Source organism: Anguilla anguilla, chromosome 1 (genome assembly GCF_013347855.1).
Source record: "Anguilla anguilla isolate fAngAng1 chromosome 1, fAngAng1.pri, whole genome shotgun sequence".
NCBI classification, from domain to species: domain Eukaryota; kingdom Metazoa; phylum Chordata; class Actinopteri; order Anguilliformes; family Anguillidae; genus Anguilla; species Anguilla anguilla.
The window spans coordinates 69,385,622-69,400,408 of NC_049201.1; the positions used below are offsets into that span (position 1 = coordinate 69,385,622).

Below are 14,787 nucleotides of genomic sequence, written 5' to 3' on the forward strand. Positions count from 1 at the left end.
ATCGATCGATCAGAGTCTCGGGCAACATCTGTAGGAGTCAGTCAGTGTGTCAGGCTGTCGCAGTATATCAGCGGCGTCAGCAGGGGCGAGGGAGGGAGGGAGGGAGGGGGGGAGGGGGAGGGGAGAGAACGCAGAGAAGAGGATGGCTGTGGCGGGGGAAGCGCGGCACTTGTGGGGGTCCCAGCTTTTTAATTATTCATAGAAAGACTCAGAGCATCCCGTACAGAGTAGGCACACTGTCAGGTCCACTCATCCACTGTGTACACAGGCAGGGAGGGGAGAAAAAGAGAGCGAGAGAGAGAGAGAGAGAGAGAGAGTAGTGGGAAATGATCACACACCGTTTAATTTTCATATCCTCTCTGGTCCCTTCCTGTCTCATCTTCTTTTTATTTTTTAATTTGTTCTTTATTTTCTCCCACTCTGTCGCCATCCTTAAACATGGCCTCCCACTCCAAACCACTGATATTTCTCTCAAGACATCCTCTCTCCAAATCTGTTCATCACTTCTTCCTTCAATTACTCATCCTTTTACTTATCATTACTACAGATCCCTCTTGTCTTGTTCACCTCTGTTACTCTGTCTGTTGTGTTCCCTTTTCCTATCAGTCATCTCGTCACTGTCTATTGTGGACCTCGTATTGTTCTCACCCACCATCAATATGTACTGCTGCATATTTTATTTGCCAAATCACACTCCTGCCTGATATTTGCATTGCCAACTCATTTGATCTCGTCCTCACTTGGCAATAGGAAAGTAGAGTGGAAATCACTTAACGGAAAACCTCCAAGAGGACAGAAATGCTGAAAATAGACCTTCAAGCTGTTGACGGAGGAGGACGTGAGTGACAGGGAGAGGAGGCCCCTCTGCTATCAAGATTACAGTGTTGTAATCCATTTAATGTGATTACACCAGAGTGTGGATGCGGGAGGAAAACCACCGGTTGAAAAGGACAAGATGACGTGCTGAAAAAAAGAAAGATTTCAGTAATACTCGTATTCAGACAGAACCCAGACACAAACAGACACATATGACAGAAAGATATCAACTGCGACTGAACCCTGCAATCAGCCCTGTGCCAATCGCCCCCGCTTTTTGTCGTAAATGACGCGTCTTGAAGTCCCCTTGCTCGTTCAATTGCATCCGCGGAAGCGCCAACACCATCATAGGTAAACACACAAATGAATTAAATAATAAACAGCGAGAGATGTTAATAAGAAGACACAACAATTGTTTAACTAAAATTATTTTAAAAAAACGTATTGTAGCGAGTGAATTGGTGAAATAAAATATATAGTTGTGATTTCACATTGAATTTCGGTCGCTTAAAAAAATTACGCGCAGACGCAACATATGAATATATTCAAACCACTACTGACGTTTGACTACATTTAGAACATACTATATAGCCTAGAGTTCATCCTTTCTTTCTCGTTTTTGAATGAAAGAAAGGAAACAAACCGAACAGCAGAGCGCGGAGTGATGGGGAATACTGAGGTATTCCGCTTCACCCATCCTCCCCCCACCTCCTCACTCGCGCTTCTAGTTCGTCGCATCGCTTAGCACAACACGAGTACACTCGGCATACCTGAATTCTGTTAAAAGATTTTAGCTACTCTCGCTACAGGGGGGCAAATGTCTCCACCCAGAATAACTTCGGAAGCCATGGCATTTAAAATAAAATAAAACCAAAGACGAACACAGCGCTTCTCTCTTAAGACGTTTGTATTCGCGCATCTGTAGATACGCGCAACCATTAAATATTTCACCCGCGGCGAATGTGCTCTCATCTTGGCGATGGATCCGTGGACGCTGTTTTACCTCCTCGCCATTGTGAAAAGTGAGTAACTTGTTTATCGATGTTGTTTAATGGATGGATGGAGAGATAAGGATGCTCTTTTGCACGGCTTGTGGCGTTCGGGCTGTTGGCAGAGGCAGGGACAGTCGTATGTCTTGTGGATAAATATTAGCACCACTAAATGTAATTAAAGGACGTCAAAATGGCTATATATGTAGTTTGAAAAAGAAAGAGGGGGAGGAGGATCTAGGGCTGTGTTATTGTGTGCATATTATACTGTATTATTTTAATTGCCTGTTGGTAATGAGTGTGTGAGGCCATTTTATATGAATTCGCGATCTACAATGTTTTGTTTATTTAGGCTACTCAGAGATGTTTACATGTACATACCTATGTGTAAGTTTAATACATAATGCCCTCTTTCCTCGCTCGGTACAGAATGGTACTTTTTATTGTAAATCTATTAGATCATTAGTAATCTTGTAGGCAGCAGACATATATTCTCTGTCTCTTTAGTCACATTCTGTTGAACAACGTCTGAAATCTAGCTACGCACGAACAATCCTTCTTCATTTTGATGACGACAGTATAATTGTTCATAAAACCGAAATGCAAGCAATATTTGGACCGCAAGGTATCTGAGCTGCTCTCTGCCATCTTAGACATGTTATACAGATGGAAGTGGCTGCAAATACACAACTGGTTATATGCGCCTTCATCATGATACCCCGGATCTCTTCAACTAAACTTGACACTACTAAATCTGAAAAGTGTCTGTCACTCACACACGCAGTAAAATGTCCAGTGTTAATTCAAGTCTAACGAAGTACACATGGTCCCACTGTACCACAGCGGGGCCATATGTAGGGCCTACTCTGTTAGAGTTGATTTAGCACGGGACATTTTACTGTGCACGCGCGCATTTGAAGTACCCAATAATTGCAAACCATAAAATGACCTCGAGGCTGAGGTTTCCTGGAAATCAAACTGAGTCCCTCTGTCTATAGAGTGAGATCCCGCCAGGCTAATGCTGCTAATTAACTCCAACAGAGAACCAGGACAGATGTGCGAGACTTGCTGCGAGAGGGGGAAACAAGCAGGGGCTAGAGGTAGCAAGGTTGACATTGCGGTGAAATCGCTCCGGTACTCAGCTAATGAAACGCCGTATAGCGAGAGACGTATGGAGTAGCCTACCTTTCGCTGTAGGCGACAGCAGAGCGCCGGCTATCTGGCGCTTATACCTAAAGTATCTCGTTAATTGAAATGCTTAATTAAGTAATCTATATGGGGTGTCAATGATGCCTCTGTTGAGCATGAAGTATTTGATGGAAGAGGTGCGATTACAGATGACCGAGGCGAGTTATGTGTAGTTCAGAAAACATTTCCGTACGAATCAATAAAAGCGGAAGTCAGGGATATACATTATTTGCGTTAACCTCCTATACATCAGCTTCCCAGCTTTAATGGATGAAAGCAGTTGGAGAGTCATTAATTACAAGAACAATAAGCAGACATATTTTAGCCCTCTTTATACAAGATAATGGAGTCCTTAGAATTTTCATGAAAATATTTATTCAGCACTAAAAAAAGACAGACTGATGACACACTCAACACACAAACACACACACACACACACACATATCAGTCGCACATTTAACACAGAACAAATTCAAAGTAGAGAGTGTGAGAACAACAGGACTGTAAGAGAATCATCTTCTGTTCTATTTATATTGGAACGATTTGGAACCTGGCCAACACGCATGCACTGACTCTGCAGACACATTCAAGGACATTACAGCACTTTTTTTATAATAGAGCTGCTATTATCGTAACAGTTGTCAGCATTATCCAAAGGATGTCAATACGATAGGCTGGTCAGAGCACTGGCCTCTGAACCAATTCACTCCTACTTGAATCTCAGGGTGGGGCTTGAACTACCTAAAGTTCTCTATGCAATATCCTATCCATTTAACTTCAGTATTTGTTTTATACAATATGCAAAATTGTGAGAACAGTAAAGCTTTGTATTTTGAACTGAGCAATCTGGTTGAAGCTGGATATTCCAGTTAAGATTTCTGCCTTCTGTACGCTGTTTACTGAAAGCGTGTTCTTTGTAAAATGGAAGCAGTAATTATTAACTGGCTTGACTTAAGAAGGCTGCCAGCCTCCATGCCAGACACCTCAGTCTAGCTGGAGGCAGGAGTGCATTAAATGCTTCTAAGCATTCGGCTTCACCAAAAGAACGTAATGCCTAACTTAATGCTCAGTGAGAATAACCTGGTTAAATAAAGGTTAAATAAAAAAATAAATAAATGCCCATTGGCTCCAAGTGGATATGCTTGTTTTAATCCAGGGCTGCCTAACCCTGTTCCTGGAGATCTACTGTCCTGTGGGTTTTCACTACAACACAAACAAAGCACACCTTATTAAACATCTAGGGATCTCCTAGAGCTACTAATTTGCAGTACCAAGTGTGCCAAATTAGGGTTGAAACAAAAACCTGTAGGACGGTAGATCTCCAGGAACTGGGTTGGGCAGCGCTATTCATTCATTCATTCATTCATTCATTAACTTTCCTTATGTCCTGGAACAGTTCTGCAGCGGTTTGTGCTAACCCTGGGCTAGTACATTGAGCAGATTCTATAAAAATCCACAACGAATACGTCTAGCGAATTCAAGAAAAATACATGTGCACATCAAATGGACACTATAACAATAAGCTAATCACTTCAGTTCAATAGCATTCAGTTATATAGTTACAATATTTCTTCCTGTAGTCCAGAAACGGCCTACCTGTTTTTATAGTCTGTCTACAACTCACAATTATGCCCTTGATTTATAAGCTGCATTCAATAATTCATGCCTCTGCCATCGGCCTAAAGCCGGCTCCTGTTTTTTTTTTTTTCCCCCCGAGTGGCTGCCACTGGTGCCTCATTGATTTTAAAATATTTTGGCATAAAAAGGTTTCCGCCGCAGCCAAATTTCGTCCCGACTGCGCTGAAGGCCAGGAGATTCTTGGCGTATGGCCCCCCCGTCCTACCGCCGTTTGCGGGAGTGCAGAACGTGTCAACCTCTGAACAGGATGATTCAATCTCTATGTGTCGCAGTTCCCCTCCAGTCCATTTCTCTTTGTGTATTTATCGATTTTTCTGGGATTCATTTCACAGCCATTTGCTGGGTGGTTTCTCTGGGCCTCCAGCAGGAAGCCTGTCCATTTTCATGGACACGCACTGAGGGCCGCGATCATGGACAGTCAACGTTGCATTAAGTTTGCGGCGTTTGTAACTGGGGTTCTGCTTCGGTTCTGCTTCGACACCGATGAATTAGAGGCACTTTGTCGCGGCATTAGGATGATGTAGGGAGGCTGCGTTACGTAGCCTTCCCGGACGGCTGGTGAGTGCCGTGATTTATTAAAAAGGCTTTGTGAATACAGCCCGGCCTGGCGAGGCAGCGGCGTCGAACCGGAGTCGGTGTTTTGCGCTTACGCACGTGCGCTGATCTGCGAGGAGGCGGGGCTTGTCGTGAGCGTTCCCGTGAGCGCCCGCCCCCCCCCAAACACGCGCTCACGCCCCCGCAGTGACAGGCCGAGGTGAATTTACGGCAGCGCTGATATAACAGGGGATACCCTAATAACGGTGCTGTTTATGTCAGAGAGGGAGATGGAGAGAGTGAGACGGAGGGAAAGAGAGAGGGAGAAAGAGAGAGGGAGAGGGGGGTTTATGGGGCATGATTATAGTCTTCATTGATCCAGTCCCTGAAGCTGTCATTCCTGCTCACTGAACACAGGAAAGGGGGAGAGAGAGGAAGCGAGAGAGCGTGTGAGAAAGGGATGGTCAAGAGGAGAGGAAGGGCCTCTGCTTCTCACAGTGCTAACCTTTCATTTCTAGCATCGTGTCAGTTTTCGACCCTGCTGTTTTGACAGTTCTGAATAAAGTGGGCCAGTCCTGCTACAGAATGTGAATGTGTGTGTGTGTATATTTTAATCCAAACATAACTGGCTTTTAATACAACATGTTCACATGCTGCATGCCTATTTGGGATTAATGCAAATGGCACTGATGCAGTTCGCCACGGTGTGGCAATTGGCCGTGAAATTAATAGAAGGCAATTGGAGGGAGCGGGTCACACGGTGTCATTCAGAAGTGGCTCTGGACGTGGCCTGTTTCAGTTTGCGTCCTCAGGGAGGTTGTGCCCACGTGTGCATGCACGTCCGCTGAGGGAGGGGCCTCTCTGACCTGTTGCGTCCGGTTGCAGGCAGCCTCGCGGCGGACACCGAGGAGCGCTTGGTGGAGCACCTCCTCAACCCCGCCCATTACAACAAATTGATCCGCCCGGCGACCAACGGCTCGGAGCTGGTGACGGTGCAGCTGATGGTGTCCCTGGCACAGCTGATCAGTGTGGTGAGTGAGTGAGTGAGTGGTTGATGACTCTTCCACCGGGCTGTGCTGCAGCCCTTTTGTTTTGACAATTCTGAATAAACTGTGAATGAACTGTGTCTGTGCTGTGCCTCGGTGATGCTGCGCAGTCTCCTGTACCACCAGTCCGCTGGGCTGGTAACAGCAGTGCATTGTCCACACCCTCTGCCGTGTGTTACCTCACAGACACGTTGCTGCTCCACATTGTCATCGTGCCCTGTTGGCCTGTTATAGTGCATCACCAGTTCTCGAGAGCCAGATGATCTCCTGCTGTTTTGTCGTTTACCCAGCATTTAATTGGCCAATCAAAGCAGTTTATGACACAGTTAACTCGCATTTACTGATTATCTGGGCCTGAACTCTTACTGATTTTAAGGTGAAAACAAACACCAGCAGACCCTGCTGCTCTCCAGGACCAGGACTGCAGACCATTCTGTATCCTTCCCAGGCCTCTACTTGTTGACCTGTCCCTGTACTTCACAGTATAGTGTTCGGTCAGCCATGAGCGCTAACTGTTTTTTTTTTCAAACCTCTTTTACAGAATGAGAGGGAACAGGTCATGACCACAAATGTCTGGTTAACTCAGGTGAGTCTTTTCCAGTCATCCTTTCTTTTGTCTTGATCTGACCTGCTGTCAACCTCAGGCACGACCCGGTCTGTGAGATCCTCCTCAAGCCAGCCATGCTCTGATTGCTGCCCTATCCAGGCCTGTTCCAGACCAGTGGACCAAGGCCGCCTGCCCCCCTTACGCCTGAATGGGCCCTGTCACTGTAGCCCTTCTGATATGCTAGCACTGTTAGTCTCCCTGATGTCCTCACGGTGGCACACATTGCACCTGTGGTCACTGACCTATGGGCAGGAATGGAGCTCTGTAGGACACTGACTGAACACACATTTGCACACATACACCTTCAAACATGTAGGCATACATGCACGCGCACACACACACACACACACACACACACACACACACACACACACGTGCAAATACAAACACACACACACACACACAAACACACACAAGGAGCAGTGCCTTACATCCTCACGTTGGTGCGGAGAAGCCTGAGGATGGCTGAGGACAGGGACCGGAGGCTGATTGATGGGGGATAATTGAACAGAGAGAGGCCATCGATGTTTTACGAGCTCCCTGAGTGGACACTGAGCGGTGCCAAGGACACACGGCCCTCGAGCCGATTCAGACCACACGAAACGCAATTACAGCCGTAAAAAACCGTCCCGTCGAAGTGAACCCGGGGAAGACTGCGGCTTCACGTTCTCTATTAGGCGGGTCAGAGGAGTTTACTTTGAGGGAATCGCTCTGCAGCCAGGTCTGGTTTTGCTACCGTTATCGCAGTCCTGGTTCCGTTCAGAAAAGTGCTCCCAACGCTCTCGTTGTTGTGCTGTGAGTGATGAGAGTGCCGTGAAGGGGGGGATAAAGGTTTTGACTGGCCGCAGTGACGCTCGCTGGGTTATGACTCCTGCTGTAATGGCCGCGGGTCTTCCCGCGGGTGTGATTGGTCCTCAGGAATGGCAGGACTATCGGCTGACTTGGGTCCCGGAGGAGTTCGATGGGATGATGAAGGTCAGGCTGCCCTCCAAACACATTTGGCTGCCGGATGTGGTGCTGTACAACAAGTGAGTCCCCCGCCTGACCCTTTCATGGCTGAGTGTACCTGGAAGAGCATGCGCTTTTTTGTTGTTGTTGATAATTTCACATCTCGTCTTCATGACCGGAGCTGCAGTCAAGTGCACAGTCGCATTCGCTTCGAGGTCATTTGATGAGTCAGTTGCATATGCTTTGTATTTATTTGGTTGTTAGCCTCCCATACTCAGCTTGCTGTTTTGCATATTTTCATTTTACAGTTGGATATTTGCCGGAGCAATTCGGGTTAAGTACCTTGCTTGGCGGTGCAAACTGGGAATCGAAATTGCACCCTCTTAGCTACGAGCCCAGTTCTCTTAATTCCTCACCGGGGGACGGAAACCGGACCCTAAACCTCTACACTGTGACTGCACTGCCAGTGCTGACATCAGTGGCAGCTTAACTCGATTATGCAAATAAATGACTGCGCCCATACCTGCTCAGGTGTACCTATTATAACTCCCTGACCTACATATGATATCTTATCGGCTAGGCGATATCTTTCCACCCTACTTAGCCTAATTCTCTAAGTATATTTGACTTCCTGGCCGTAGCTGCCGGATTGACCTGAATGATTCCTGCTGTGGCCTTCCTGTGCACAGTACTGTCTCAGTTCTCCCAAATGAGTGCCTGTGCATACATCTTCAGCGGTGACGTCAATTCCAAATGGATTATTCGATGGTTCATTGATTTCTTGGAAGATCTGGCACGGATATCAGGACAGTGACCCAAAAGGCCTGCCCTGTCCAGCGCAGTTAATCAGACCGGTGCATTTAATCAAACATGCATTTAATCAAACCACTTCACCTGTCCATGTGCGTGTCTGCCAACCGGGGCGTCCATTTGTTTGACTGTAAATTAGAGTGTATCTGTTGACTGCATTATCTCAGTCATCTCTTGGCCTTACAGTAAAGGTCTGACATAAATGCTGCCGGCAGGTCGTGGCTAATTGGAGTGGTCGTTTTCACCGGTGCTGTGTTACCATACCTGTCCGGCAGTAACTGTAGTGCCCTTTCCGTCCTTATCTGACATACCTGTCTCTGCCCTTGTCTTCCTGAGTCCTGAGTCCATGCACGGCTTAGTATTTGCTAATTAAGCTGGTCGCTGGACATGCTCGCTGTTCCCTGGGCTAATTACCTAACTCAGCTTGCTGTGTTTCTGCACCAGTGTGGAAACACTCCTTAGGTCAGTTATTTACAACCATCTAGAAGTCGTAAGTCCTTCAAAGGAAGGGTAATGTAGTATTACTAGTCTGCAAGGTCACAATAATAATAACACTAATAATACAAATACTAATACTACTACTACTGTTTCTCCTACTACTACTACTAATAATAATAATGATTTTATAAAGTGTACTTCATGAATCGTGTATCTGGAGCACTACAAATGCGTGTTAAGCTCAGTGTTCAAATGAGTGAATGTTCTACAGTCCCTGATATCTGCAGGCAAACCACTATAAACCTGATGAAGACCTGATGGGCCAGTAAGATGTTGGTTGTTGATAACACAAAATGACCTCACTTGAATGAATGAATGAATGAATGAATGATTTCATTTACAGAACCACCTTTCTCTTCACACCTCCTAGTTTGATCTCAGTTGTCTTATCTTCTGACATACAGTACATGCGGAGGAGCTCAGCTGGACCACTCTATGCTTGTGGAGCACTGACGGCCTCTAGACTTCCATGTTTCAGATATTTGTTGACAGGACAGAGACTCGTGTCACCCTGGATCAGCGGCCTGTGTGAATCTCCGAGGTCTTGGGTACAGGATCTTGTACAGCAGTGGTGTCAAACTCGTTGCCATGGAGGGCCATGTGTATGCAGGTTTTCATTCCAGCCTCAGATCTTGATTATATAATTAGTTAAATTATTTGCTGAATTAGGGATGCAGGTTTGTGCACAATGGTGACCCGACGTCTATGGTGACCCGCATTGTCTAAATAAAAATTTTCTTATATTCTGTGCTTCAATGCAGTTAAACGCATATGGCTGAATGAGTAATTGGACTCAATTAAGGCAGCATTAATTGGTTGGAATGAAAACCTGCATACACACGGCCCTCCATGGCAACGAGTTTGACACCACTGTTGTACAGGATCAGGCCCGGATGCCACTGCAGTCTCTACAGGGGCCTGATTTTTCCACCCTCTCATGTCTTGCCTACATACTGTATTTTGGGCTGACTGTCCAGCTGACTGTGTGCTCCAGACCTGTAGATGCAGGAGTATGAATGTTTAGCTGTGCATGTCTGATATAATTTGGCCTGGTGCCTGTATCTGAACACTGCTCAATCACCCTCACCATACCTGAATTATTTGGAACCAAAGATCCTCTGGGGTTTCATTTTGTAAGCACAATTACATTTTTTTGCAGAACAAATTGAATTTCATTTCAGGGAATTTCATTAAATAAAACTTTACGGTATTTAAGGTGGATTGAAACATTCCAACATTCTTATCTGTCTCCCTCTGTCTGCCCTTTGCTAGTGCTGATGGGATGTACGAGGTGTCCTTCTACTCCAACGCGGTGGTGTCATATGACGGCAGTGTCTTCTGGCTCCCGCCCGCCATCTACAAGAGCGCCTGCAAGATCGAGGTGAAGCACTTCCCCTTCGACCAGCAGAACTGCACCCTCCGCTTCCGGTCCTGGACCTACGACCGCACCGAGATCGACCTGGTCCTGAAGACCGACGTGGCCAGCATGGACGACTTCACGCCCAGCGGCGAGTGGGACATCATCGCCCTGCCCGGGCGGCGCAACGAGAACCCGGCCGACACCACCTACGTGGACATCACCTACGACTTCATCATCCGCCGCAAGCCGCTCTTCTACACCATCAACCTGATCATCCCCTGCATCCTCATCACCTCGCTGGCCATCCTGGTCTTCTACCTGCCCTCCGACTGCGGCGAGAAGATGACCCTGTGCATCTCCGTGCTGCTGGCCCTCACCGTCTTCCTGCTGCTCATCTCCAAGATCGTGCCGCCCACCTCGCTGGACGTGCCGCTGGTGGGGAAGTACCTGATGTTCACCATGGTGCTGGTGACCTTCTCCATCGTCACCAGCGTGTGCGTGCTCAACGTGCACCACCGCTCACCCACCACCCACACCATGCCGCCGTGGGTCAAGCTGGTCTTCCTGGACAAGCTGCCCGCCCTGCTCTTCATGCGCCAGCCCAGGAACAACTGCGAGCGCCAGAGGCTGCGCCACCGCCGCCGCGCCAAGGAGCAGAGGGACGGGGGGCGGCCGGGCGCCCGGGTGATGGCGGGGCTGGGGCTCGCCGGGATGGGCTTCCCCAAAGAGAGCCCCGACCCCTGCACCTGCTACGTGAACCGCGCCTCCGTCAAGCAGCTGGGGGGCGAACTGGGGGGAGGCGGGGGCGGGTCCCCGGACGGACTGAACGGGCTCCGGGAGGGGAGGGAAGGAGGAGGACCCGCGCCCCTCCAGTCCTCCAGCCTGGCCCGGGGGAAGCAGCAGGCCCCCGCCCTCACGCACGCCCTGCTGGGCCAGGCCGTCCCCGGGTTCGAGGAGGCGGTGGAAGGAGTGCGGTTCATCGCCAACCACATGAAGAGCGAGGACGACGACCGGAGTGTAAGTCTCTAGCGTTTTTAAAAGGCCGTTACTTGTACATGTTTTCATCCTCATTTTACAGTCACCTGTTATGCCCCGTGAGTCAACACTGCACCACCTGGTGGAGAAGTATGTGTACTTCCCTGATCCACTCACTCATGGGCCCTGTAACCTGTAGTCAAAATCTAGCACATTTTCTAGATTTCTCTATTTAGTTTGGTATTCGTGAAGACTTCAATATGTACCCACTGAATGTGTATCTGTGCTCAGAATGCACTGGGGCTGACTAGAAATCTGTATGATCTCCAGGCTGCCAATTGCTAGCTCCCTCATTGGTTAGCAAGCAGGTTGTGCAGCAGACACAATTTAGCATCAGAATGAAGTCACTAAGATCTCAGGAGTGTTACCTTTCGAGATCCTTCAGAGCTGTGTTGCCGTGGCCCGGAAAGGAATGAACAAAGGTGGCTCAGAGCATGATTTTGGCTGTGGTTCCTTTAATTTTAGGGTTTTACTGTCAAACTGAATTTTTTTTTCTCCTCTGTGAGATTTTTGCTTGTAGGAATCATGCACTTCCAAGTGACATCTGAGTATGTTGTAAAGTACAGTTTCTGTATCGCTTGGGTAAAAAAAGAATGTCTGTGTGAGAAGTGAAACGTAAAACAATAAAATTTCTCACACCTGGTTTTACAATTTGAATAACAAATGCAAAGTGGCTCTTACTGAAAGTATTTGGGATGGAGTTTCATGTGGACAGTTTCATTATATGACCTTTTTAAACAAATGCATGGTTTGACGAGGCAGAGATGTTGTGGCACTGCAGGGCCAGGATAGCCTTTCCCCATAGACCAGTGTGGGTTTATTTGATTAATTTTTGTATTTACACACATACTGCTTTCTGTGAACAGTATATGAGCGCATAATGAGTAAGATTCTGGTTCATATGCACACTAGCGGATGAAGTAGTGGAGTAGGTGGTAATTTATTTCTGTAAGCTCGATTCATATCTCATATAGCCTGCATGCTCTGCATATGTGTATCCTCACAATCTGCCCGATGCCTCTCAAACCTGTTCTCGTGGTTACATTAGGCCCTGTTCGAGTCTTTAGTGTTGTGATATTAGATGCACTGTCCTTTGCATTCGTTTTACTGAACTCGTTAATGGTCCCTTTGAAGGCAGATGCTTATGAATATTCAGAAGCAAGGAGCCTGTTACCCTTGTTTAGTTCCCATTCTAATCAGTATCCGCATGTGTAGAAGTGCTGTAAGTCACACTGCCAGTTATTTAGGATACAATACATGTCAGGCATGGCCACTGTTGAATATTCATGATCCGGTGACAGGAAATTGCCCAAACTCATTAGTAGAGGCTGAAAATAGCATTGACTTGTGTCTTTAGAACATTAACTGGTTTTGGCTACATTCATATGGACCACGGTCTCCATGGTTACAGTTAGTCTCCATGCCAACAACATTAAACCCCCTCCTCTCTGGAGCCATCACTGGGGTCATGAAGTGGTTCCCTGTGTCAGCTTCCATCACCAGTGTTGCAGAATCCGTCTCTGTGCGTATTAACCTTCTCTCTCACCCCTGTCCAGGTAAGCGAGGACTGGAAGTATGTTGCTATGGTGATCGACCGCCTCTTCCTTTGGATTTTCGTCTTCGTCTGCGTCTTTGGCACGGTGGGCATGTTCCTACAGCCTCTCTTCCAGAACTACACAGCCAAGACCATCACCCACACACCTGGCTGACCTATCGATGCTTCCCACCTCTTAGACAGACACTGCCCTCAGCCAATGAAAATCAGACTGGGGCACAGAGGGACGAGGGAGAGACCTGTTGAACGTGATTCTTACTCATCGTGAACCTGGCCTTATTGACTGCCACGCCCAGCTATGTTTATATAAACCTAAAAAACAGGAGAAAGAAAGCAAACTGCTTTTGGGGATTTCTCCCTTCCAACCCCCCGCCTCTTCCTTTTGAGAGACAGCCACACAAGCCAATCAGGGAAAGAGGACGCACCTGTTTACTTAATTGAGTGCTATGCCAGCCAGTCACACTCAACTCTCAAAGCGGACGACGATACGAAGATGCAAACACATTCCCTTCCCAAATGCTACACACCTTGCAACAGCTTTAGGAGTCTCTTGGATGACAACTTTACATGCAAACCAAAACAAGAGAGAGAAGAAAAACATGCCACATTTCAGTTTCTTTCTTGAGCCACCACTCAAAAAAACTACCATTCTTTATCATAATATAACATAACATGGTATAGTATGAAGTATATTGTAGCATTAGGACATTTTTCTGTGTTAGCATTTAAAGGGATATGTTCCTGTTAGGGAGATATTGCTATGGTCAAATATTGTATAGTAATATAAATTAAGCAGGAATGTGATGTTAAGTCAAAATCTATACTAACACACACACACACACACACACAGACACAGACACGTACACATATATGCTTAGAGAAAGACATGGTGTTTTAACAAAAAGGTTTACATTCTGTGACAGCAATAAAAAAAATACGAAATAAATCTTGCAAAAACATTAGTAGCAAGATTTTTTTTGTAAATTCAATATGTGAGTATGTGAGTATGTGCGTGTGCGTGTGGTTGCATGCGTCTCGGTACGTTGAACCGCCTGGCCTAGTCGTATTCACTGGGAATCTTCAGAAGGGAAACTGCACGACGCCATTTTGGAATCAAGCAACTGATGAAGTTGCTTCTGTTCAACAGAGATGTTGTGCCAAGATGCCTGCGAGTGTGAATATCATAGAAAGTAGAGATTTAGAGGGATGTTTTTGTCTAAAAGTTTTCATCTTTGACTACGCAGTTTTGATTTGTGTCTTACCAGTGATAATTTGAATCAAAACGGAATAGTTTGTCTTGTCTCCTGTTACGGTGTCGTACTCTCTTTGTACAGCGCCTCTGAAGAACAGAAGTGTTTGAGTGCATTACTGTTGTGCATCAATAAGACATAATGAGCACAGTCTTATTTGATCTTATGTTGTTCAGCTGTTTTTTTATTTTTGTTTGTTTTAATGAGCTCCACCTGAATATATTTTATATAAAATAAATATATTAATATATTTACTCCTCTCCACCCCTCCCCTCATTATATCTCACATACATGTTTTATTCCCTCCCACTCATTGCCTTGCAGTCACTCACTCTCCATTCTCCTTTCCCTCCATCCCTCCATCCCTCCCTCTATTCTTCATCTCTTCGTTCCATCTTGTGTTGCTGCTCGGTTTCCCCACCTGTTCTCCTAGCTCCTCTGTCAACGAGAGTCAGAGCCACTGCTCCTCTCTCTACCGCATCGGCCCAATAAAGAGCGTAGTTTCAGCTGAAG

The 14,787-nt window shown here is 46.6% G+C and overlaps 1 protein-coding gene across 1 annotated transcript; it reads left to right on the forward strand.

Moving 5' to 3' along the window:
- The first annotated feature begins 1,148 nt into the window (after positions 1-1,148).
- Positions 1,149-13,983, forward strand: chrnb2 (cholinergic receptor, nicotinic, beta 2). The gene is given in 8 exon segments (XM_035403046.1): positions 1,149-1,838; positions 6,051-6,196; positions 6,753-6,797; positions 7,737-7,846; positions 10,347-11,233; positions 11,338-11,377; positions 11,379-11,451; positions 13,026-13,983. Coding segments are annotated over 8 exon segments (1,497 nt in total). The 5' UTR covers positions 1,149-1,795; the 3' UTR covers positions 13,179-13,983.
- The last annotated feature ends 804 nt before the right edge of the window (positions 13,984-14,787 follow it).